Raw genomic sequence first — 24094 nt, 5'->3', positions numbered from 1 at the left:
ACACGTAACAGTAACAGTGAATCATTTGTACCGGTCACCTGTACGAGTCATGTTCTTTCTACACAGAGCACAAATATTAACAGAATAACTTACTAAATTAATTTTTTAAAAGTAATTAAATCTACGATGAGACAAACAAATAGAAATCAGTTAAATAACAGGCCACAGTGACAAATGAATCTATTTATTTGTTTGGATTATAGAATCGGCTCCTAAGAGTCAATTCTTGTTTTGGGCTCGACTCTGAATCAGATCGCAGGAAGATGATTCACTCACGTGTTTTAGCAGCTCATTTCAAATCTAAAGCTAGCATATAAACACTATAAATAATCAATCTCTGATAACTGAAAATGGCTGAATAAAGAATGAAATTACTCGGATTATTAGTATTAATTGTTTATGAGCTAAGTATCCGCTATGGAAGGAGAAAACAGGTTTAAACAGTGGAAGAAACAGTGTCTAAACAAGATGGACTTGAGTAAGAAGGGCAGTATAGATGAGGACATTAACTCTGTGGTCTCTGCTCTCAATAACTCTGACCATTATTTCACCACAAGTTCGTGTTCTGGAAGAATTATCCTGATTGATGGGGTAAAGTGTATTAATGCATTATAAAACAGTTGTATCATGATGCATTCTTACAAACTCTAATTAGTTAATTAGGCAATCAATCAATCAATCAATCAATCAAGATGTTAATTGCATGTTGTGTTTGTGTTTGACAGCTGTCTGACTGTGTGGATGTGCAGAAGCAGAATTGTTCTTGGCTCTTTGTCACTCATAAGAAGTGTACAAAAGATGATGTGGTAAGAAACAGTGTTTTATTTTTAACATTTAATTTATTACTAGATTAAATACACATTCAGGATTTATGCAGTAAGCTGCTGATAGGATTACACTTTTACAACCATGATTTCTCACCATATCAGAGATTATTCTCTCCACATTCACTGGATATGAGCAATCGTACGCTCTGATTGGCTACTCTATTACTAGGATATCAGATCATATACCATGAGTAGAGAAAAACAAAATAGTGGAACGTGTTGCTGAACCAACAAAGAATGAAATAAAAACTACTCAAAAATAACCCCCCAAAATTATCACATATTTAAAAGAAACAGAAATGGTGAAAAGAATATGTATATTTTTGTTGTTGTTGTTGTTCCTCAGTATCTCCTGTTCCACACTCCAGCCCAGTCGGTGGCGGTAATGCAGCTTTAAGTTGGTTTGCCAGCTGCTAAAATATCCTCAAGAAGAAGAAAATCCCCCCCCCCCCCCAAAAAAAAGGCGACAAAGTATTTGATTGTAAGAACGTATTTTTTTTCAAGACTTATTATAGCATTTTTCACAAATACTGAAAATAAAAATGCTCCGTTTCTCAAAATCCAGTGAATGTGGATAGAATAAAACAGTTACTCCACTCAATCTCGTTGTACATGGATTACGCGTCTCGTCGGCTATCAGCTCATGTACAACTCGATTTCGTGGAATAACTGTTAAATATACTTTACTACATTTATCTTTTGTTAAATAACATACAGTTTTGTTTTTAACTCTATCAGTAGATTATGTGGAATGTTCACCCTGCAAGTCCCTGTGCACATTCATGTCTACACAGGTGCATAAATATCAATTCAGCAGTCTTTAAGGTGGTGTTCTAAACTCCACCCACTGTGTCGCTGCTATATTGGACGTGATAAAAGAACTATTGAGTGTCTGTGTTTTGTATTTAGATGGAGATCTAAATACAAAAAACCCTCCAGAATAACATATGACCATGCCACACTCATAGGTAATATTTTCACCAATGAAACTGGGAATACAATAATAAGTGGACTAAATGATATTACTGACCACCTTCCAGTCTTTACAACTATACAGAATTTCTTTCAGGAAAAATCTCACAGAAATATAGAGATGTACAATTATTCCAGATGTAAAACACCTGAAGCTATAGATGCACGAAGGGAAGACTTAAAAAGGCAAGGCTGGAATGAGGTCTATTCAAACAAACACCCAAATGTAGCTTATGATGTCTTCGTGGCAGATTTTATCTTTTTATTTGACAAACACTGTCCTATACGTTCATATAACGTAGGTGAGAATAAATATGATAAAGCCATGAATCACTAGGGGGTTACAAAATGCCTGTAAAAAGACAAACCTACTGTACAAGCAGTTTCTAAAAACCAGAACCAAGGAGTCTGAATGCAAGTATAAAAAAATATAAGAATAAACTTACTAATATATTAAGAATTAGTAAGAAAGACTACTACCATGGAAAATTGGAACAATATAGAGATGATACTAAAGGCACTTGGAAAATTCTAAATAACATCCTTAAAAATAGTCCTGGTAAACTGGGATATCTTAATTATTTTCTTAAGCATAATCACCCGATCTCAAGTGAAACAAAAGAGACAGCAAATGAATTTAATCACTACTTTGTCAATGTTGGATACAACCTAGCCAAGGATATTGATGACCCTAAAGAAAAGGATGGGATTGATCAAAACATTATTGATATCAATCCAGACACCATCTTCCTAAGGAAAATAGAAGAGAAGGAACCAGTAGATGTTGTACGTAAATTTAAAAATAAAAGATCAACTGATTATACTGATATTGATAGGACATTAGTAAAAGATATTATTGAATATATTGCAAAACCACTAACATATATTTGTAATCAATCACTTCAGACTGGCATGTTTCCCAATAACATGAAAATAGCAAAGGTTATACCTATATACAAAAATGGTGACAAACACATGTTTTCAAATTCTAGACCAATCTCTCTTCTTCCTCAGTTTTCCAAAATACTTGAAAAATTATTTGTAAACAGACTGGATAAATTCATTGAAAAACATAATCTCTTGACCGACCATCAATATGGCTTTAGAACAAATCGATCTACTACAATGGCAGTTATGAATCTAACAGAACAGATATCAACAGCAATAGACAAAAAGGAATTTACAATTGGAGTGTTCGTTGATTTAAAAAAAGCATTTGATACAATTGATCATAAACTACTGATGGACAAACTTGAAAGATATGGTATCAGAGGAATGGCCTACAAATGGATTAATAATTATTTAGAAAACAGAAAACAGTACGTCCAATTAAGTAATGTGAAATCAGATTTTATGAGTAGAACTTGTGGAGTGCCTCAAGGTTCAGTCTTGGGACCCAAGTTATTTATATTATATATAAATGATATTATGAACATATCAAGGTGTAAAACCTTTAGCGGGTGGGTGGAGCACAGAAGTACAGCAGGCCAGAACTGAGTTTCCAAAACTCTTTATTTTTACACTTTTCAGTGCTATCACAATCTCCTAGCCACACACACACACACACACACGTATCAGTCGTCTGGTTGGGGAGAGAGCTCCCTTCCTCTGCTCTCTCTCTCCTTATATAGGGTGCGGTCACTGGGGAAGACACACAAACACAGGTTAACTGACATCAGGTGCAGTGATTCTGCCACTTACCTTCCCTGACTCCGCCCTCCAGTCACAGACCAACGCTTGACCACGCCCCCGCTGCCACATAAGGGTTTTAAATTTTGTTTCGTTTGCTGATGACACAAACTTATTTTGTTCCGGGAAAGACTTGGAGAAACTGCTGAAAAGAAAAAGAAAGAAAATAAACCTTTTTTTTTTTATGCCTTCGCTACCGTAAGGTGCAGGAGGATTATGTTTTCGGGTTGTCCGTGCATGCGTGCGTCCGTCCCAAAACCTTGTGAACGCAATATCTCAAAGGCTAATGAAAGGAATTTCACCAAACTTTCACCATTTGTGCGCTTTGGGACAAACATGAACTGATTAGATTTTGAGATCAAAAGGTCTAAGGTCAAGGTCACTGTGAGGTCAAACGTCTGTCCGAAAACCTTGTGAACACAATATCTCCAAGGTTAATACAAGTTATTTCACCAGGTCAGGATTACTGTGAGGTCAAATGTCCATCCCCAAATCACAACTTAATAAGGCGTGTAGTCTACCGGGCGGAGGCGTCCCCATCGACACTGTTGCCATCGAGTTCTATCTAGTTTTTAAAGAAACCTTTATTTTATTTGTCACATGCACACTTCAAGCACAGTGAAATTCATCCTCTGCATTTCACCCATCTGAAGCAGTGAACACACGCACACACACCCAGAGCAGTGGGCAGCCACACCAGAGCACCCGGGGAGCAGTCAGGGGTTCGGTACCTCGCTCAAGGGCACCTCAGCCCAAGGCCACCCCACGTTAACCTAACTGCATGTCTTTGGACTGTGGGGGAAACCGGAGCACCCGGAGGAAACCCACGCAGACACGGGGAGAACATGCAAACTCCGCACAGAAAGACCCCCATCGGCCGCTGGGCTCGAACCCGGAACCTTCTTACTGTGAGACGACAGTGCTAACCACTACACCACCGTGCCGCTCACACATTATCACTAAATCTAAATAAAACAAAATTTATAATTTTTTGAAATTGTAAAATTAACTGTCCAGTACGTATTTTAATAGATAATATAGAAATAGAACGTGTATATGGTAACAAATTCCTAGGTGTACTTATTGATCACCAGCTCTGCTGGAAGGCACATGTTAAACAAAAAATGTCCAAGTCTTTTGCAATACTTCATAAAACTAAACACATTCTAAGCCAAAAATAATTGCACTTACTTTATAATTCTCTGCTTATTCCATACATAACTTATAGATAGTTTTCACTGACGTCACGGCATTCCGGGGAACGCCCCCCAGCCGCCATCTTGGGGGGCAAACAAAACGGCCCATCGCCACTACCGGCTACGTTATCTCGGACGAATTTATGAAGTTATATAGTCAGTTTTCTAAAATAAAGATCAATGTCGGCAAAATCAAGCAAACAGAAGTATATAGATACATTAGACGACATCTCACGACAACGGTATGCAGCCAAACTGGCCTTGATTGGGGGAATTGACCCCTACGAAGTGGACAAAGATGCATTTTCAAGTGACTATGCAGGGCTGCCAAAGCCTGAAACTGCCAAAGCCTGAAACTGCCAAAGCCTGCTCCAAAGCCTGAAACTGACTTCATCAAACTTTAAAGGCTGTCTGATATATACTTACAACTTTATATATTCACAGCGCGCCTTTTGGCGGATGCCGCCTGAATCGCGCAGATCCGATTTTTTTTTTTAGGGGGGGCGTTGGAGTGTCTGATTATAATTTCAAAGTAAATTCTGTACTAAAATTGCTAAATAAGCAAATCTGTTACAGTCCATGAAACAGGAAGTATAAGGATGAGGAAAAAAACAGTTTAAATCGCAAAGCTGCGCACATATGCGCAGTCCTGCACACCGCTCGGGCTGCGCAAATGTGCGCAGCTTTCCGATTTAAACTGTTTTTTTCCTCATCCTTATACTTCCTATTTCATGGACTGTAACGGATTTGCTTATTTAATAATTTTAATACAGAATTTACTTTGAAATTATAATCAGACACTCCAACGCCCCCCCTAAAAAAAAAAAATCGGATCTGCGCGATTCAGGCGGCATCCGCCAAAAGGCGCGCTGTTTGCATCCCAAACACAAATCAAATCATACAGAATAGACCTAAAATGTTTTTCAAAAATGACCCTTGCGTGAGTGAAGTGACAAGTGTCAAATAGAAACGTGACAAACGAGCGATATTAAGTGTACACTACAATGTAAACGTACACTCAGCGGTTCCAGTTAGGCATCCTCCAGAGATTGTTCACATGATGTTTTGGTTTCCAAAAACAAACTTAAACACAACTGATTGTTTATTTAAACAACTTACCACTTATAAAATGATCGGAGCAGACTTTGCTGTGTTTGGAAGGCTGATAATCCTTGCGGTTGATTCTCGCAAGCCATAGATTTCTCCTTTGTATGCTGAGTTTCTTTGTTTGCTCGCCTTCGTGCTCCCGTACAGTGGGAATTCCATAAAAGCTCCGCTTGACGTCATCATCTGACCTATTACGACAGCCGTGAATACAACAGGTGTGCACCATTGCTAGCTTTAAATAGCCTGCTTGGGTTCTTTTGAAGACTTTGTACTTGCGCGTTACAATGTGTGCTCAGTGACCCGTACGGTAAGCTTGACCCCCAAGATGGCCGCCACTAGGGAATCCCTGACTCTGTGACGTCATGTGAAAACTATCTATTGTGTGGAGGTCTGGGGAAATGCATGTAAAACAACCACAAACCCGATCTTCATGTTGCAGAAAAGAGCTCTTAGGATCATACACAAAGTGTGTTATAGTCAACCAATTGTTTATAAACTTGAATGCCCGTAAATTTTGGGAATTACAAAATTGCTCAATTTATGTTTAAAATCAAAAACAAAACTATCCCTGACTGTATTCAGAGGTTCTTTCAAATCAGAGAGAGTCATTATGAATTGAGAGGAACTCGTATGTTTGTTAAAACAAAGTTCAGAACAAATGTGAAACGGAGGTGTGGATCTATAACAGGAGTTCATTTATGGAATGGTCTTGAAAATGAAATTAAACTGTGTAACACACTTAAAGGCTTTAAAAAAGCATACAAACATAAGATTATCAGTAAATACAAAACCGAGATATGAAATATGTTTGGGGAAAAAAATGGTTTGATTTAAATTTGATCCAGCTACTTGATATGTAACGCTACAGAATACGAAAACGTCAAATTTAATATGGATGTTTTGGTGTTCATTTGAAATTGAAAGTTGTAAAATTGTATTGAACAAAATGTAACAGATACTATTGTTACTATTATAATTTTTTTTCCTTTTTGTTTCTTTCCTTAATTACTTTGGCATAAAAAAAAGAAAAAGACAGTCTTTAATTTATGAAATGTGATGAGGGTAGACGCAATAAGCTTTTGCTTCAGTCTAATCCTTTTCGGTCTTTCTTGCTGATGTGTATGTAACCAGCGTGCATGTTACTGAAAGTTGAAATGACTGAAATAAATAATGAAATGTCCGCTACGTTCACACTGCAAGGCTTAATGCTCAATTCCGATTTTTTTGTGAAATCCGATTTTTTTGTGAGGTCGTTCACATTAACAAATATATGCGACTTGTATGTGATCCTCAGTATGAACGAAAAGCGACCTAAAAGTGTTCCGCATGCGCATTGCAGGATACGACGACGTCACACGCAGTGAGCATGGCCAGTGTTTACGGAAGTAAAACCGCCCGGTTGCGGTATGACCCATCCAATCTAGCTTGAATAGCTGCATCCCCCCAAAAGGAAATCAGCTCCCTAACCTCTGCGTCCTTCCATTGAGAAGATTCAGAACCTTCACAGCCCGAAGCGTCCCTCGCATTGATGTCATGCGCAGGGGCGCAGATACGTTTTTTGAACTGGGGGGGATAAAAAACTGGGGGGGACAAAGCTGCCAGCAAACCAACCCCAACCCCGATATGCCTGTCAAACTTCTTGCGGGTTACCATAGCAACCAAGCTCGAGCTCGCAACCTGTGCAGTCTGCGCAGCTCAACCAACCGAATATCAGTCTTTGTTTTGTTTTATGTGAGTTGTTGCAACTATGTATACACTGCCGTGCACCTCAATAAACCGAATGGTAATTAGTCTTTTGATTTTTCCGTGAGGTTTGCCTTATGTAAAGAAAGACAGCATAGACGTTTTTTCCTCCCTATAAGTGGGGGGGACCGAACGAGGTGAATTTAAATCTGGGTGGGACGAGTCCCCCCCCTCTATCTGCGCCCGTGATTATGCGCCATGTTGTTGTAACTTTTTTTGAGAGACCCGCCGCCTACTTCAGCGCAGAACAGTGACGTTTGTGGCTTGTTGATGACGTGTAAGTCGGATGAATGCGACCTGGCGGTTCAGACTGAAGTCGCATATGAAAAGAGCGGATAGGAATCGGAATTAGGACCACATATCCAAACGGCCTGGGTCGGATTTGAAAAAATCGGATCTGTGTCGTTCATATTGTCAATAAAAGATCGGATACAGGTCACATATGGGCGAAAAGATCGGATTTGAGTCACTTCAGCCTGCAGTGTGAACGTAGCCCTAATCTAAATCTAGAGTTCTTAATCCAAGCAGCCGAAAGACTTCTTGAACCTGAAGTTTGTTTGTTTTTTCATCTCCTCAGATGGCTGGCTTGGAGAAATCTTCTGGAGACGCTGTTTTTAAGTTTGAACCTTGTGTTCTTCATGTTCAATGCAAACGGCTAGAGGACGCACAACTCCTGGTAACAGCGTTTTTAAAAAAAATCCCTGACGATTGAGTTTTAATTAGTGCTGTCAAGCGATGAAAATATTTAATCGCGATTAATGTCGCGACTGTCATAGTTAACTCGCAATTAATCGCAATTTAATCGCACATTTTTGTCACACGAAAAACCATTGTAAGTCTCTTATCAGCATAAAAAAGTGAATGGGCTTGCTTTGTACCAATGTTTTTTTTTTTTATTGCAGAGCATAACACGTCTTGTCACAGCCACTGACATCCATAACTTCCATATTAGATGAGAAAACCAAGGGATGAAAAATAAAGTGCATATCACTGTGAAAATAAAAAAAAAATTATTTTACTCTTCATTAGTTTCTTTTGAAGAGAAGTATTTGCCATAAAAGAAGAAAAAAACAGATAACAAAAATAAAAACATTCATCATACGTTCAAAAACGTTCATCATAGTGTGGCACTGTATTCTCTAATTCTCACTGCTTATAACTCTACACCCCCCCGGTGGAGATGAGCTGGGAAACTGAAGACTGAAGGAACAGTATTGAAAAGTATTTTTCCAGTCTCACCTGTGAAAGGTAATCCCATGTGATCTCGTTTGGACGGTAAACCTGTTGGTACAGTTAAACACAGCGTGCGACAAGCCTCAGCAGGAACGACGGGTGACTCGCAGTGCCAAATTAGAATTTGCATTAACGGCACTATTTTTTTTAATCGCGTTAACGCGTTATTATCGCGTTAACTTTGACAGCACTAGTTTTAATATAAGTAAAATATTCTGGTTTAATTTTTTTTCTAAGGTTTGTGTTTTCTTGTTCTTTGTTTTGTTTCCCCTCACAGCACTCTGTCGCCATAAACTCAGGGTTCAGGAACTCTGGCGTGACTGTGGGAAAGAAAGGCAAAATCATTATGGTGAACCTTTTCACACTTTATAAACTTCACACGTTTGCTTTCTTGAGCTTAACAACATTATGCTGGAGCTAAGTACAAGAAAACAGTCATCCGGATAATCATCGTAAATGCACATCCACTCAGAGCATCATATCTTTTGCTGCAAATGAGTTCATTCCGTATGTAGTGGATGTTCATTATGTCTAACTATTACAGATATTTTAAGTTCGTTTCTTAGACAAGGATTTTTTTTTTTTAAGCTTGTTACCTCGTTAACAGTTTCGGCGAGAATCTCCCACCTTCTTCAGAAACAGTCACCAGATGTCGAGTGGTGACGTGCCTTATCAGCTGATGTTGCGTTACGGAGGCATGAACGTCCCGCCCAATTTGACAGGTAGTTCACGCCTCCTGCTGTCAGGTCGCTCCTCCAGGACGGCGCTCCAGGTGTGCGACAGTGCGTACGCTCCCTCATCCCGGTTCATTGTCCTCTGCGCCCGCTTACGTATCTCCACTGCCTCTAAAATCCACCGCTGGAATCTATTTTCTTCAGCGCGAATGACTCTGGCCTCTTCCCAATTCATTATGTGATTTTGCCGTTTGCAGTGGTCTGAAATGGCTGATTTTAGGTTTAGGTTTTTTAGGCAAAATCACATAATGAATTGGGAAGAGGCCAGAGTCATTCGCGCTGAAGAAAATAGATTCCAGCGGTGGATTTTAGAGGCAGTGGAGATACGTAAGCGGGTGCAGAGGACGATGAACCGGGATGAGGGAGCGTACGCGCTGTCGCACACCTGGAGCGCCGTCCTGGAGGAGCGACCTGACAGCAGGAGGCGTGAACTACCTGTCAAATTGGGCGGGACGTTCACGCCTCCGTAACGCAACATCAGCTGATAAGGCACGTCACCACTCGACATCTGGTGACTGTTTCTGAAGAAGGCGGGAGATTCTCGCCGAAACTGTTAACGAGGTAACAAGCTTAAAAAAAAAAAAAAATCCTTGTTTAAGAAACGAACTTAAAATGTGAGTTCATTCCGTGTTTAAACATTGAGGGGCGGGGTTTAGGTGGGTGGAGTGATGCCAAAGGATGCACTGCGGAAATAAAACGATTCTGGTTGTTCAAGGTGGCCGCCGTTTATAGGTTAGCAGGCCTGGAATTTCGTCATTTTAGGGGCGGGGCCACTTGGCCTTTTGTGGTGTCAATTTTTTTTGAGGGCATGAAGGTCATAAAATAAAACAATGATTTTAAGTTCACGTCTATAATGAATTTAATTTAAGGACTAATGACTCTTCTGAGGAAGATTGGAGTCTCAGTCGAAACTATCAAGCAGGTAAAGAAACATCTACACTATTATGTCTGAAGATAAGAAAATATTGAACACATCTAAACTTATCAATCCATCACTCAGTTCAAAAATTGTCAAACTTATTAAAGCATGAAAGGTCGTAGAATTATGTTTTTACAGAATTTAGCTAGAGCAAACGATGTATTTTCTGCAAATTTTCAAAAATGACGTTCGACTCAAAGCGACTTTGATGAAATTTCACTGTACCGTTTTCTCCGGGATATTTAAATATGTTGCTGACGTCGCCTGTGAAACATTCAGGTACCCTTGGAAACTTCAGAATCTGACAATTTCGCCAGTCTTTTCATCTTTTGGATGAAAGTGTTTGTAAATTCGAATCATTTAAAAATAAGTAGTATTTTGAGCCTGCTGGCAGGCTCTGGGATCCAGAGGGTTAAATATATGGCCTGAATATTTATGGAGTGTGCATGATAAACTGATTCCCTGAATTTCACTTTTGGTGTGTTGTTAGATAGCTAACAAACAAACTACAATATCTTGTTGCCTCTTGAATCATAATTAAGCTACCACTCACCGCTTGAAAAAAGCATCCGTTGTTTTGCAGTTTTTAGCTGCATCTTCAAAGGTTTTTTTTTTTTACGGCACCTCTCCCTCTGCTCCTTGCTTGGCATAATTATTACTGGGGGGTAAATGAATAAAAGTAAATGTTAATGTTGTAATGACGCCAAAAACAATGAGAGAAAATCTCTTGCGATGGTGATCTCGTCAAGATGGCAGCAGTTACACTTCGGTTAAACAGCAAAAAGAAACGTACAATACGAGTAACAAAACAATGCTAACTGCATAGATTAAAAAAGTGGCTATGAACAGACAACAGCACATATCACGGATCGTATTACATCAGGAACAAGCAGTAGGAACATCCATGACCTTACGCTTAAAGCTCGACAAAGGAAAAACTTGACAGCAAGCTAATTAGCATTTGTTAGCGGCTACAGTCGGTACTCGGCACGTTAAAAGTGGGTCAACGTTGTAACGACATAACGTTACTGTACAAGCAATGCTTATTTAACGCTAACAAACTTGAGCCCTATATGTTGAAATTCCTCTCTTATTCGTTTGTTAATTTATCACAGTCTTACCTCAGTCAACTTCTTCCCTCCTTCTGTGAAAATTCAACGTCTCAGACGCGGACACAAGTGGGCGGGGGATGCGTTTGATTAAGTCTCCTGGTTGGCTGGTGATAGATTGGTGTCATTATAGCGTGTCGGAGCGGTTCATGCCAGGCTCGAGTCCGATCCACCACTGATGAGTTGCCCAATAAGAATCCAGAATGTCATCAAAAGATGTTAAAGCCTATTGGCAGTCACGAGGCAGACTGCAAAACCGCAGGGCATCAAGGCCACTGTGGCCTTACGGCAGATATTTTTTTCAAAGGGCACAAGGCCAAATTGAGAGGGCACAAGGGCCATGGCCCTCGTGAAATTCCTGCCCTGGATTAGACATTTTATTTTTCACCAATACAATGGTACAGTAGATATTTAACAGTTTATTTGATCCCCAGTTTTGTGCTGAATTAAACGCAGGCTGTGCGCAGTACCCACTGCCTCGAAGTTCCTCTCAGCCACAAGGGGAAGGTCCTCGTTTCTGAAGAATACGTCACTTTTCTCGCCGGAGTTGCAAATAATAAAATGGACGAAAACCTCCGGAGGATCGAAAGGTATTAAACTGGCTGCTGTTGCACTTGACAACATTTTCTGACCAATCAGAATCGAGTATTCAACACAACAACGCTGTGGTATAGTACAGTAGTTTGTAGAAAATGTAAGTGTTGGCTAAGAAGATTGTCGTGGAACCTCTAGGAAGTTGCTCCTCATGTGATGATGATGTAAATAAGTCTTTCAAGTCGTTTGTGCGGGCAAGATAAAAATTTGCTCAAACAATTTTAATGAAATTAATTGTTAAATGTTTTAATGACCCCCTTTAACACCCAAATGATTCTAAACACGTCTGATTCATTTGTACGTGCAAAATAAACACGTGCTTCATTAATGGGATGCTGAGTGACATCATGCATCAAGAAAATAATGTTTAATAAGAAATTAAGAAATCGTGAAACACGTATGTTTATTTTGCCTGCACTAACGATTTTCTGATCATATGGGGTGCCGACTTCACAGAGGTTCCAGGACATGAACATCAAGTTGCAATGAAGGAAAAAAAAATGAATTAAATTTTGATTTATTTATTGGGTGTGGGGGGGACATAATTTTCACCATACCTGTATAAAACTAAGTAGGGCTTTCTATTTATTAAAGCTCATAGGCAACGGTTTTAATTTTATGCACATTTGAAACTTTATATGTTAAAAAACCCTCTGTAATTTTCTTCTGGTCCCAAGAAGTATTGTTAATAAGTAATAATTAAAATAATTTAGCGCGGATCGTGGCGAATTTCTGTTCAGCTATTTTCGTGACCGCTTGGTGCGTGACGACAAACAAACCGCTTGAGTTGAGTCCACTTCCGTTTACTTGCATTGCCGTTCGGCTTGAGTGCAGACGTGCATTCGGGAATTTCCAAAGAAAAAAAACATGCCTTATTGTTGTGCAGTGAACTGTAACAACGGGACCGGTTCAGGAAGAAGCTTTTACCTTTTTCCGAGAGAGGAGAAGAGGCGGAGAGAGTGGATTGGCTTTTTCTGGAAGAGAAGAAGAGGCGGAACAAGAGGATTGGCTTTTTCTGAAAAAGGAGAAGAGGCAGAGCGAGAGGGTTGGCTTTTTCCGAAAGAGGAGACGAGGCGGAGAGAGTGGGTTGGCTTTTTCCGAAAGAGGAGATGAGGCGGAGAGAGTGGGTTGTGTGCACATGAAACAAAATCAAGCAGTCAAAGAAGAAACGGAGCAGCAACGCTCAAGCAAAAAGGAGAAGATTGGAGGGAAACATTTTTATTTTGCTTGCAATTGACAAATCAAGAATCCTGAGGGATCCTGTACAATCATTGTGGAAATGAGACAAAGGGATATTTCCTCGCTTAGAGTCGGCTATAAATAGTATAATGCCGCGGATGGCAGGCTAATGTGGCCTACCGGCGCACTGTCCAGTAATCGTTCCCTATATCCACTAGGGAGGCGGTTTAATTATTCTTCAAAAGGGCTCTTATTTAGTATTACGACGAAAGTAGGAATTTATCATAACTACCAGGATAAATCGTTTGGGTGCGAGTCTTGTTGAGGTCCGGGGTCACTGCGATCAGAGTCGGCTGAGTCGCTGTCCGATTCCGAGGCTGCACGGTCAAACCACTGAGCCGCATTCACCGATTGCTTTGCAACGGCCATAGGTTCATACATATACGGTTTCACCTCTCGATATTCAATTTGGAGAGTTCCTACTTCAAAATCGCTCTCGCTTTCAGACATTTTACACAACCTCTCACGACCAAAATCCGTACACGTGTGCTCGGTTCGCAGATAAACACAGAGCTGCTCCCGGTCTGTTTGGCTTAAATGACGTCACGACGACGGGCCCCTTGGTGGTGAAAGTGCGCATAAGTGAGATGTAAACAAACCTTCGGAAATTGGGCAAAACAGTATATTTTAACCGTTTTATTCAATTTTAGGGCGCAAATTAGACACTAAGAAGATTGAATTCGCTTTTTGGGTCGTTCTTCTAGACAATAAAGTTGATGTTCTACGTTCCGCCTCTGACTGTTGCCTATTACCTTTAGTTAGTTAGTTAGTTAGTTAGTTAGTTAGTTAGTTAGTTAGTTAGTTAACTAAATCATTTAAGTGTAAAAATAAAAAATACATAAAAATATACAATTTTCACCATATCTGTGCAGAACTAAGTAGGGCAGAACTTAGTCAATCAATCAATTAATTGTAAAAATAAACAAAAAAAGTCAACATAAATTTCACCATTCTTGTGTAGAATTAAGTAGGGCTTTCTATTAATTAGCCAATTAACTAGTTAACTAATCAATTCATTAATTAGTTAATTAATTGAAAAAAATAAATACAAATATCAATTTTCACCATACCTGCATAGAACTAAGTAGGGCTTTCAGTTAATTTATTTTTAATCAGTGAGTTAATCTTGATATTAAGCCTTTGTAGATGTTTGCCTTTATCCTGCGTCACGCTTCAGGAAGTAAGTGAAGCAAAATAATCCTAAAAAAACATCAAACCCTTAATTTGTATTGTTGATTTATAGTTAATTATTTCTTTGAGATACTGTACAAGGTCATGTTTTTGTCTGTCTCAGGTTTTACGACTGCCTGAAGTCGGCGTTGGAACCGGAGGAGGATAAAAGAAGTGTAAAGGACGCAGAGTCGGATGAGAAAGCCGTGTACAGACGCAGGAGGAGGAGGAGAGATCAGGACGGGGCGAGATCAGACTGTAATGTCAGACGGCAGAGTGACAGTGAGCACGAGCACAGTGACGAGCCGGAGGGCCGACTGACATTATTCTCTTAGAGACATCGCTGGACTTTAATGAGGCTCGACACCTCATCCTCAACAGCCTGAACACATATTATTATTATTATTATTATTTTTTTTTTTTTAAATGGGGATTTTCCTTAATTTTATTTAAAACCGTTATCATGTGCTTTGCTGCTGTTCAGCGTGAGAATAAAAACTCAAAAAAGTCATGGTTTTATTATAATATTAAAATACACACGAGTCTAAACCACACACACACAACACTATATACCTTTACATTCTGACTCTTCGCATTTTTATTGATTCATTACTGTAATTTAAAGAGAAACTCCAGTGAGTTAAACACCACCATGAGTTGGAAGTGTATTACAGGCCATCGCCTCACTATTCTTCTGCATTCTGATTGGTCAGAAGGTGTTGATGCAGTTTTCACATTATACCTGCAACTCAGCTATTCGTTCCACCTGCCAGGAAAAATTACAGGCTTCTATTCATTTAATAGATTACATTTAGGAGGAAGGAGTCTCTAGTGTCAGTGCTTTGTACCAGTCAGAAGTAAAGCTGTAAGGAGTCTGTCTGAAGAGGGGGAGAGACAGAGAGCCTGATGAAGGAACGACTGTTTAAAGCTGCTGTAATGTAACTGAGAACTTTTTCCACAGACATTAACTAAATGTACCTAGAAATGGATAAAAAAAAGTATGACGTGTCACTTTTTAGACTCTACTCACACTACGGCTCGCGATGGGTTTGTGAATACTTGGCGATGAAAAATCGGTCACATCGTCACCAATCATGTGACGCACGGTGAATGTTGTCCAAACTTTGCAACTTTTTGTTTTTTGGTGTGTCTCCGCCTTGTGAGTGGCCAAAAACATCGTGAAAAATTTCAATGCATGCGCTTTAATTTGGTGGCGATGTTTTTGTCAGCAATCTCAGCAACAAATCCTCGCAGATGGGTTTGGGAATACTTCCCGAAGCTTGGGGAAGCATCGGCACCACAATGCCTCGTTTTCATCGATAACCTTTCGCAAAATATTGCAAGCTGTAGTGTGACCAGACCCTACGTCGTCGTCATTGACTGTCTGTCGCTAGCGATGATGACTGCTTCATTAGGATGCGCAGAAACACAGATGGGCTGTGAGGCCCACACCAGAGCGACAGAATCGCCCGCAGTAGCGGCATGAACGGTTCGGCCGGGCTGCCATGGAATGTCTGGCTTTGTGAGCTCTCGCATACTATTCTCCTCTCCTAACAAAGCGCCTTGCACAGTAAGGTAAGACAAAGGACATGGTGCCCCTATCGTGTTGTCTCTCTGGACCTCCAGACCTGATGCCAAGTGGTGCACAAAAGTGCCACAGACCTGATGGGTATGGAAGTTGCCCCGCAGTGACGACTGACTTGCCGAGTGATGCCATCTATTGGCCATTTGAGTGGCTCTTCTGCGTGCCATCAGGTGGTGCGCCATTGACCCTGTTGGGTTCATGTGTCACGTTGCACCAAAAAGTGCCCTGCTGCAGCACCTTATTGGTGATGTACTATTCAACCCATAGATGGAACCCAGGCAGGAGCTACCAGTCCAGGTCAGAGCAGACCTGGGAGCAATGGTGATTAAGGGTTAACTCCATTTTCCCCAATACTCAAGTCCTCCCGGACCTGAGACTCACCACCGGTTGCAGTTTAAAGTCGTACCCAGGACAGAAAGCCAGAGCCTTAGTAAATAAAAAACAAAAAATATACTAAGTAACTTTAAAAACGCACAATGGAATTCAACACGATATCACTTTAGATCCATGCATATATTTGAAATTTATGATATTGTATGTAATGCACACACATCTTGAAACATCGATAAAGGACATTTATTGTCAAACTCAAGAATTAATTCACAATAAAAAAATTCAAAAAGACAGTTGGTCCATGTTCGGACCGTCATGCTGGAGATTCTGGGTCTGTGTCGTCCAGGGGTCTCAGCAGCAGTGACTGAGGGTGTCAGGAATCTGTCACGGAGGTGAGCTAGCCTGATGTGCTGATCCTGAACTGGCGTCGTGACTCGAGGCTGACCAGGGCGTGGACGATCCCTGGTGCTCCCTGTCTGTCTGTAACGCTGACTCAAACGGGAAATGGTCGAATGATGAGCACCGAAGTGCCGGGCGACCTCTGTCTGTGTACTTCCGGCACGCAACATCCCGATGGCCTGTTCACGTTGATTTTGGCTTAGGCGTGGCATCTTCAATAATGACAATTTTCCCATCATTTCCCCCGGGTATTTATAGGCAAGATTGTGTGTGTACAGTGTATGCAAAATTTGTTTGAAAATTAAAGCCTGTCCATGTCATTGACTACCCGAGTCATATTGTATGTTATTGAGTACAACTCCCTTAAATTCTGATTTGAGCACAGATTTGGAACTTATTCGGGCGGAACAAAGTTATTTTTCCATTGTGATATATTTCTTTTCTTCTTGAGATAAACTCAGCACGAATTCAGCAAGTTTTATCAATGTGCGTTTTTAAAGTTACTTAGTGTACATAGCGGCGGTGAAGGGCCTGAGCACCTCCGGTATACCAAATCTGGCATGGATCCAACAAACCGCTTAGGAGGAGAACATCAAAATGTAACACGTGTCAAAACGCACAAAAACAAAAATAACACACCTACCAAATTTGACACAGATAGATGAAACTATATACCGGGCAAAAGTATCAATGACACGTGGGGGCGCTATGGAGTCCCCTGGACACACCCGGGGCCAATCCTCTATCCCTGAGTAGCGGTGGCCAGGACTGATGTGTGTACCAAATTTCATGAGTTTTCACCCATGGGAAGCACCTCAAAAATGGCCAAAGTCTTGAAGGGAAAAAAAAAAATCCTAAGGAAAACAATAGGGCCTTGCACCTCGGTGCAGCGCCCTCTGGTGGCCATGCCCCTCCAGTGCTCGGGCCCTAAAAAAAAAAACCCAAAAACATAATTGTTGGCAAATTACTGTACAGAAATTAAACTGATCAGCTTCCCGATGGAAACATTAACCACTGCATTGTTGATTATTTTCCTAGAACAGCATGAAAGTGTTTTATTTCTTGCGTAGTATTTTTACATGGTAGCATTTTGATCTAAGTGTCCTAATTAATTCTACAGTATTTTTCAGTCATCATCATCAGCTTAGATAAATACACAATTTTTGCCTTTTCTCATCTCACCTCATTATCTCTAGCCGCTTTATCCTGTTCTACAGGGTCGCAGGCAAGCTGGAGCCTATCCCAGCTGACTACGGGCGAAAGGCGGGGTTCACCCTGGACAAGTCGCCAGGTCATCACAGGGCTGACACATAGACACAGACAACCATTCACACTCACATTCACACCTACGCTCAATTTAGAGTCACCAGTTAACCTAACCTGCATGTCTTTGGACTGTGGGGGAAACCGGAGCACCCGGAGGAAACCCACGCGGACACGGGGAGAACATGCAAACTCCACACAGAAAGGCCCTCGCCGGCTACGGGGCTCGAACCTGGACCTCCTTGCTGTGAGGCGACAGCGCTAACCACTACACCACCGTGCCGCCATTTTTGCCTTTTTAAAATTTTATTTTTTTTTTTAAATAACCTAGTGTCACATAAACACATATTCGTTCATTCTGGAAAATGAGGGTCGCCTGCCTAGTCTTTCATTAAACGCACTTTGTTAAAAAATTGCTTTAATCTCCAAAGTGTTTCAAATTAAGATGATGTTTCTTCAAGAGTGGATGTACCTCGTTTGTCTGTGAAGAGTGAAGATGCGGGACATGCTGATGGATGGAGAAACTGACCACGTCGTTCATCTCTGCCAAGCTGTGGCTCCTGAAGCCGGGCCGCGGTTTGGAACCCATTTCCTCAGGATTAGAGATAATTACTGTAACAGCGATGGCTCATTTGGAAGATTTGGCTCATTAGTAGGTCCCTTCTCTACCATGTGAGGTTAGTGATGAGTTGAGTTGAAGAATTGTCCACAGGTGCATTTGTGGGTTTGATCAGGAGCAGCTGGTGATACGTGTGCGCTGTGAAACAGGATTACAGGACAGGCGAGAAGTTCTGTTCAAAAATAGATGTTCTATCCAAAGCAACTTGCACTTGAGCAGTGACAGTTTGGCAGCACTGGGATTTGAACTCATAAACTTTTGTAGTAGTCTAGAACTCTAACCGTAGTTTTGAGTGTCCGAAGAGAAACCTAGTGAAGAAGTTTTATTAGACTAAATCAAAGGCAAGGACTATTCCAGGAACAGTTTCTTGTTATCTGGATGCATGGAACAGGTTTACACTGTGAGGAAAAAAAGTGCACTAAAATATCATTTTCTTCGTCTCTGGGCTGGAACCATCATTCGTACTAGCTTATAGCAAACTATACTGTTTGGTTCACAGGGCATAAGGTTGAACCTAGAGGTGTACATCAGGACTGGGATCTCCTGAAATCCCAGTGACAAAAGAACTTGCACAAGCAGAAGGTTTCTATTTTCATTTGAGGACGCAGCTGTGCAGCTCGCAAACCAAACGAAGACCATGAACATAAACGTGAGGTGGTCCTTATTATTAACAGGGTTGTAATGGTTTATAGTTTGCTACGCATTTGTTTGGTTCTTTTGTTCAAAATAATGTGTTCGAAGATATCACATGCACAATCAGGTACAAAGAAAAATAATAACAGCATGAACGGGATTGAAAAACATCTTGCGGTGTGATTGATGATGAACTGGAGTGATGTAGCTGAGGTTGAGGAACTGTCAGAGCCAGAAGTCACACACCATGCTGACACTGCTGACGTTTTATATCTTCCTTCCAGGGGTGTAAGGTTCATCATAAAACAAACAAACTTACAGTTTAGGCCACACCCACTTTGGATTGAGATCCAGGTACAGATATTTAGAACATGAACCAGATCGAGATACAGAGAGTTACACCTCTACACTCATTACGTACCTGATATCTATTTTAAAGTGCTGATGACACGTTTTTGACATCTTTGGCGATGTTTTATAACATAAAAAGTAATTCCCGATGATCCATATATTAATTCACGAAGGCGCCTATTTTACAAGTTATGATAAAAAACGCGGCTATTTGGGCAAATTTGACGGGGCTGCAGCACCCAGGAGACGAAAGAGGAGGAGGGGCTATATGACATCAGCGAAAGAACCTTCCTCCTCACTTACCAGTTTGTTGTTGATGCGGCAGGTGTTCAGTTTATCATTATTAGTATTTTTATTAGACATTATTATATATATATATATATATATATTAGTGCTGTCAAAAATGTCGCGTTATAAACGCGTTAACTTGACTCAATTTTAACGGCGATAATTTTTTTATCGTGAGATTAATGCTCTGTGACATGATGCCACGCCCCGCACAGCCAGAGTCCTCTGCCCTCCCCCGAAGAGCCACGGTGCTCAGCTAGGTTTCGTTTTCCCATCGGCGGCTCCAGCCCCACTTTGCAGTGGCTGTGACAAGACGTGTTATGCTCTGCAATAAAAAAAACATTGGTACAACCAGTGTTCGAACTATGCCGATATTTTCGGGGGGTCCCTTATTTTCCCTTGGGGGGGTGCTTGCGCTTGTCTCAGAGCGCGGCTCTCCATCGCGCGCTCACTTCGGATATGCAAATGCTTCCCATTACACACGATTGCTATGTCAATAAACATCATTTTGCCAATATTTTAGAGACCCCCCAACATTTCCCAAATCATGTTTTCAAGGGATCTCATGTCTGTTTCAGGGGATCTCGGATCCCCCGTGTACCCCCATAGTTCGAACGGTGAGCAAGCCCATTCTCTTTTTTATGCTGATAAGAGAATTACAATGGTTTTTCATGTGACAAAAATGTGCGATTAAATTGCGATTAATCGCGAGTTAACTATGACAGTCGCGACATTAATCGCGATTAAATATTTTAATCACTTGACAGCACTAATATATATATATATATATATATATATATATATATATATATATATATATTATGCCTTCGCGTTGTGTTGCCGGCTTTTGCTCCAAAACCCACAAGGATGGGGTAAGTTTATTCAAGTTTCCCAGAGATCCCGAGCTGCATGTGAAGTGGGTGAAGCAAGTCAGGCGCACTCGTGACAAGTGGGAGCCCTCACCAACATCCGTCCTGTGCTCTGAACACTTCGATTTGGATTGTTTTGACACCCTTCCCAGCTTAAAAGAATCTCTTGGGTGTTCAGTTCAGCACAAACGTGTGCTGCTACCATCAGCAGTGCCTACAGTATTCCGGAGGGGGTCTACTAGTAGCTATGCCGGATCCAGCAGTCGCCTGGGACAAGCCGACTCCTCCAAAGACAGTCCTCCTGTCAGAACATGTGTTGAGAAACGACATAAGATAAAGGTACGTAGAGCTATAGAGTGCTCCGACATGATGCTAAAAATAGTAACCATGCGGTCTGCGTGGCCATCTTGGAAGTGACTCGCTCCAGAGCGCTCATAGAGTACACATCATAGAGTACACATTCATGATAATCATAAATGTAATCATAAAGTCGGCGTGATATCAGTCATGTATTTGCTTGTGAAAGCTTGCGGCTTTCATGTAACTGCCGCCTAGCAACGAGAGGCAAAGGGTAAAGAGGGTAGGCTATCATAGATTCTATTCGGAAGAGATCAATACACGATTGCTTAAAAATTAGGTATTTTAACAATTTGCATCTGTTTTGTGATTATCGTGACACTTGTGTGTTATATAGAACTGTATGTCTTATCAGCACATCGAGGATCTTCCACCGGAGGCTTTAGCAAGTACTCGTAGCAACACTACACTTTACCCTTTGCCATGCGTTGTTAGGGAACGGTAGCAAGTACCCCGATGACCGACTTCAAGAATATGTAGAAAAAAATTAGAAATTATACTTTCCAAAAGTCATTCGAGCTTAGTGTATTGCATTTCCATTTATATTGTAGGTTCTTGCTGATGTTTTTGCGGAGTATGACGCAGCTGCTGAATCAGAAGCTGCAGAGTTTGTATGTACTAGTTGTGAACATTCACATTATTATCAATCTCATTTATTTAAAATCAGATAAAATCATGCCATCATGATCACTGCTTAAAGTACCAGTATTTGGTTGTTCTTTTCTTCAGAACTGTGATGCCAGCTGCCAAGTAGACCGGCGTTTTCATGCGCCATTTCCATTGAGTAGAACAGCCAGTGAACCGCAGCGTGTTCTTCCGCTGACGTCACAGCATGGCCGCGAGCCACGGACCCAGTTTTCTTGCGCTGTGCAATTAAAAGTTGGATATTCGCGTAACAACAGGTTCTTTTCACGTAATTATAACAGAAATCTAACATGTTTGCCATGCTGTATAGTTTATTTAAGAAATTGCATAGAGTCATGTTCGTGTCATCAGCACTTTAAAGGGACGCTGTATCCGTGTTCTCAAGTGGAAAATATATATAATATTAAAGACACAAAAGGTAAGAGTACCACATCAGGGACATGCAGAGGTACCGTTTAGTATGCTTTTCAGTCTGAGAGAATTGATATCGATGGTGTTGGTTTGGATGTAAACCTGCTGTGGCATGTCCTCTCACCTCTCCTCATCCTTCTGCACATCAGATACCTTCTCCTGCATTTCATTTCGTTTCATTTCATTTCATTTTTCATTCGTAATCACCATTAGCACTTGTTATAAACAAGGCTATTCTTCCTGGTGTCCAATCTTCTCGCATCACAACATCAAACAAATCATATATATACAGTACATACAATACACATACACAGTACATTACAACATACAATACACTACAAACCAAACACACAATAGTTCCCATATTTGAATCAAGTAGTCAAGTTTATTTGTATAGCGCTTTTAACAATAAACATTGTCGCAAAGCAGCTTTACAGAATTTGAACGACTTAAAACATGAGCTAATTTTGTCCCTAATCTATCCCCAATGAGAAGCCTGTGGTGATGGTGGCAAGGAAAAACTCCCTCAGACGACATGAGGAAGAAACCTCGAGAGGAACCAGACTCAAAAGGGAACCCATCCTCATTTGGGGCAACAACAGACAACATGACTATAACATTAACAGTTTTAACATGAAGACAGTTTCGTTGATGTTATAAACTCTTCATTGATGGAAACTTGAGTGCAAAACTGTTCATGACAACTGCAGTCCTAAAGTTAGCGAGTCAACTGTAGTCCTCAGCCATAAAAGCGTTACTGTAAGAGTCCAGAGCGTCTTCCAGGTGCGACTTTCAACTGTCCTCATGGGGCCGTCCTCCACAGGAGCGATGCGATGAGACTCCAACCAGACACAGGGCACCAGGATGGATCAGGCAGGTCCGAGGAGCAGAAGAGGTTCAGCATCTCGATCCCAGGACCGACATGCAACTCGGAGGATAATAAATACAATAAGTACAATAAAATTCATGAATGTGTTCATTTCTAATATACGTTACCACGGGTTTCTCTCCACTTTCCATATTACTGTACCTTTTCTCCAATTCAAATAATAAAAGAACATAAACAACAACAACAACACCAGAAGAAAGAAGTAAGTCTGAGAGTGACCCGAGGATGCAGACACCCAGCCCCCAATACGTGCCCACCTACACCCCCCAACAGCGGAGGGTCCCTTGTAGCACCGGTGAACACGCGCCAGACACACTCCCAAGAACATAAATCATAATACAAATTCAATAAAACAATAAACAATACAATCTATTTTTATCATACTCAGTAATATTTTAAACTTCCCACAACAATGAGATCCTGCAAAGTATTGTTTTATCAGCATTTTAAATCTTTCCCTAATATTCTCATGCACAATATACACTGGCAATGAGTTCCACCTCTCTATCGCTCTATATGTGATTGTCTTCTGAATACTACATGTATTGGCTCTGGGCAATATAAACCTTCCATCAGTTGCATATCGCGTTTGATATTTATCTCATCTCATTATCTCTAGCCGCTTTATCCTGTTCTACGGGGTCGCAGGCAAGCTGGATCCTATCCCAGCTGACTACGGGCGAAAGGCGGGGTTCACCCTGGACAAGTCGCCAGGTCATCACAGGGCTGACACATAGACACAGACAACCATTCACACTCACATTCACACCTACGCTCAATTTAGAGTCACCAGTTAACCTAACCTGCATGTCTTTGGACTGTGGGGGAAACCGGAGCACCCGGAGGAAACCCACGCGGACACGGGGAGAACATGCAAACTCCACACAGAAAGGCTCTCGCCGGCCATGGGACTCGAACCC

General features: G+C 41.0%; 1 protein-coding gene across 1 annotated transcript; it reads left to right on the top strand.

The window, feature by feature from the left end:
- The first annotated feature begins 258 nt into the window (after positions 1-258).
- Positions 259-15043, top strand: tyw3 (tRNA-yW synthesizing protein 3 homolog (S. cerevisiae)). The gene is made up of 6 exons (XM_060906481.1): positions 259-591; positions 726-806; positions 8112-8210; positions 9045-9116; positions 11986-12119; positions 14657-15043. Exons 1-6 carry the CDS (start codon positions 418-420, stop codon positions 14865-14867), a joined length of 771 nt encoding a protein of 256 aa, XP_060762464.1. The 5' UTR covers positions 259-417; the 3' UTR covers positions 14868-15043.
- Positions 15044-24094: the final 9051 nt, after the last annotated feature.

Source organism: Neoarius graeffei, chromosome 23, assembly GCF_027579695.1.
Source record: "Neoarius graeffei isolate fNeoGra1 chromosome 23, fNeoGra1.pri, whole genome shotgun sequence".
NCBI classification, from domain to species: Eukaryota; Metazoa; Chordata; class Actinopteri; order Siluriformes; family Ariidae; genus Neoarius; species Neoarius graeffei.
Note: the sequence above shows the minus strand (reverse complement) of the source record. Positions and strands in the feature narration are given on the sequence as shown.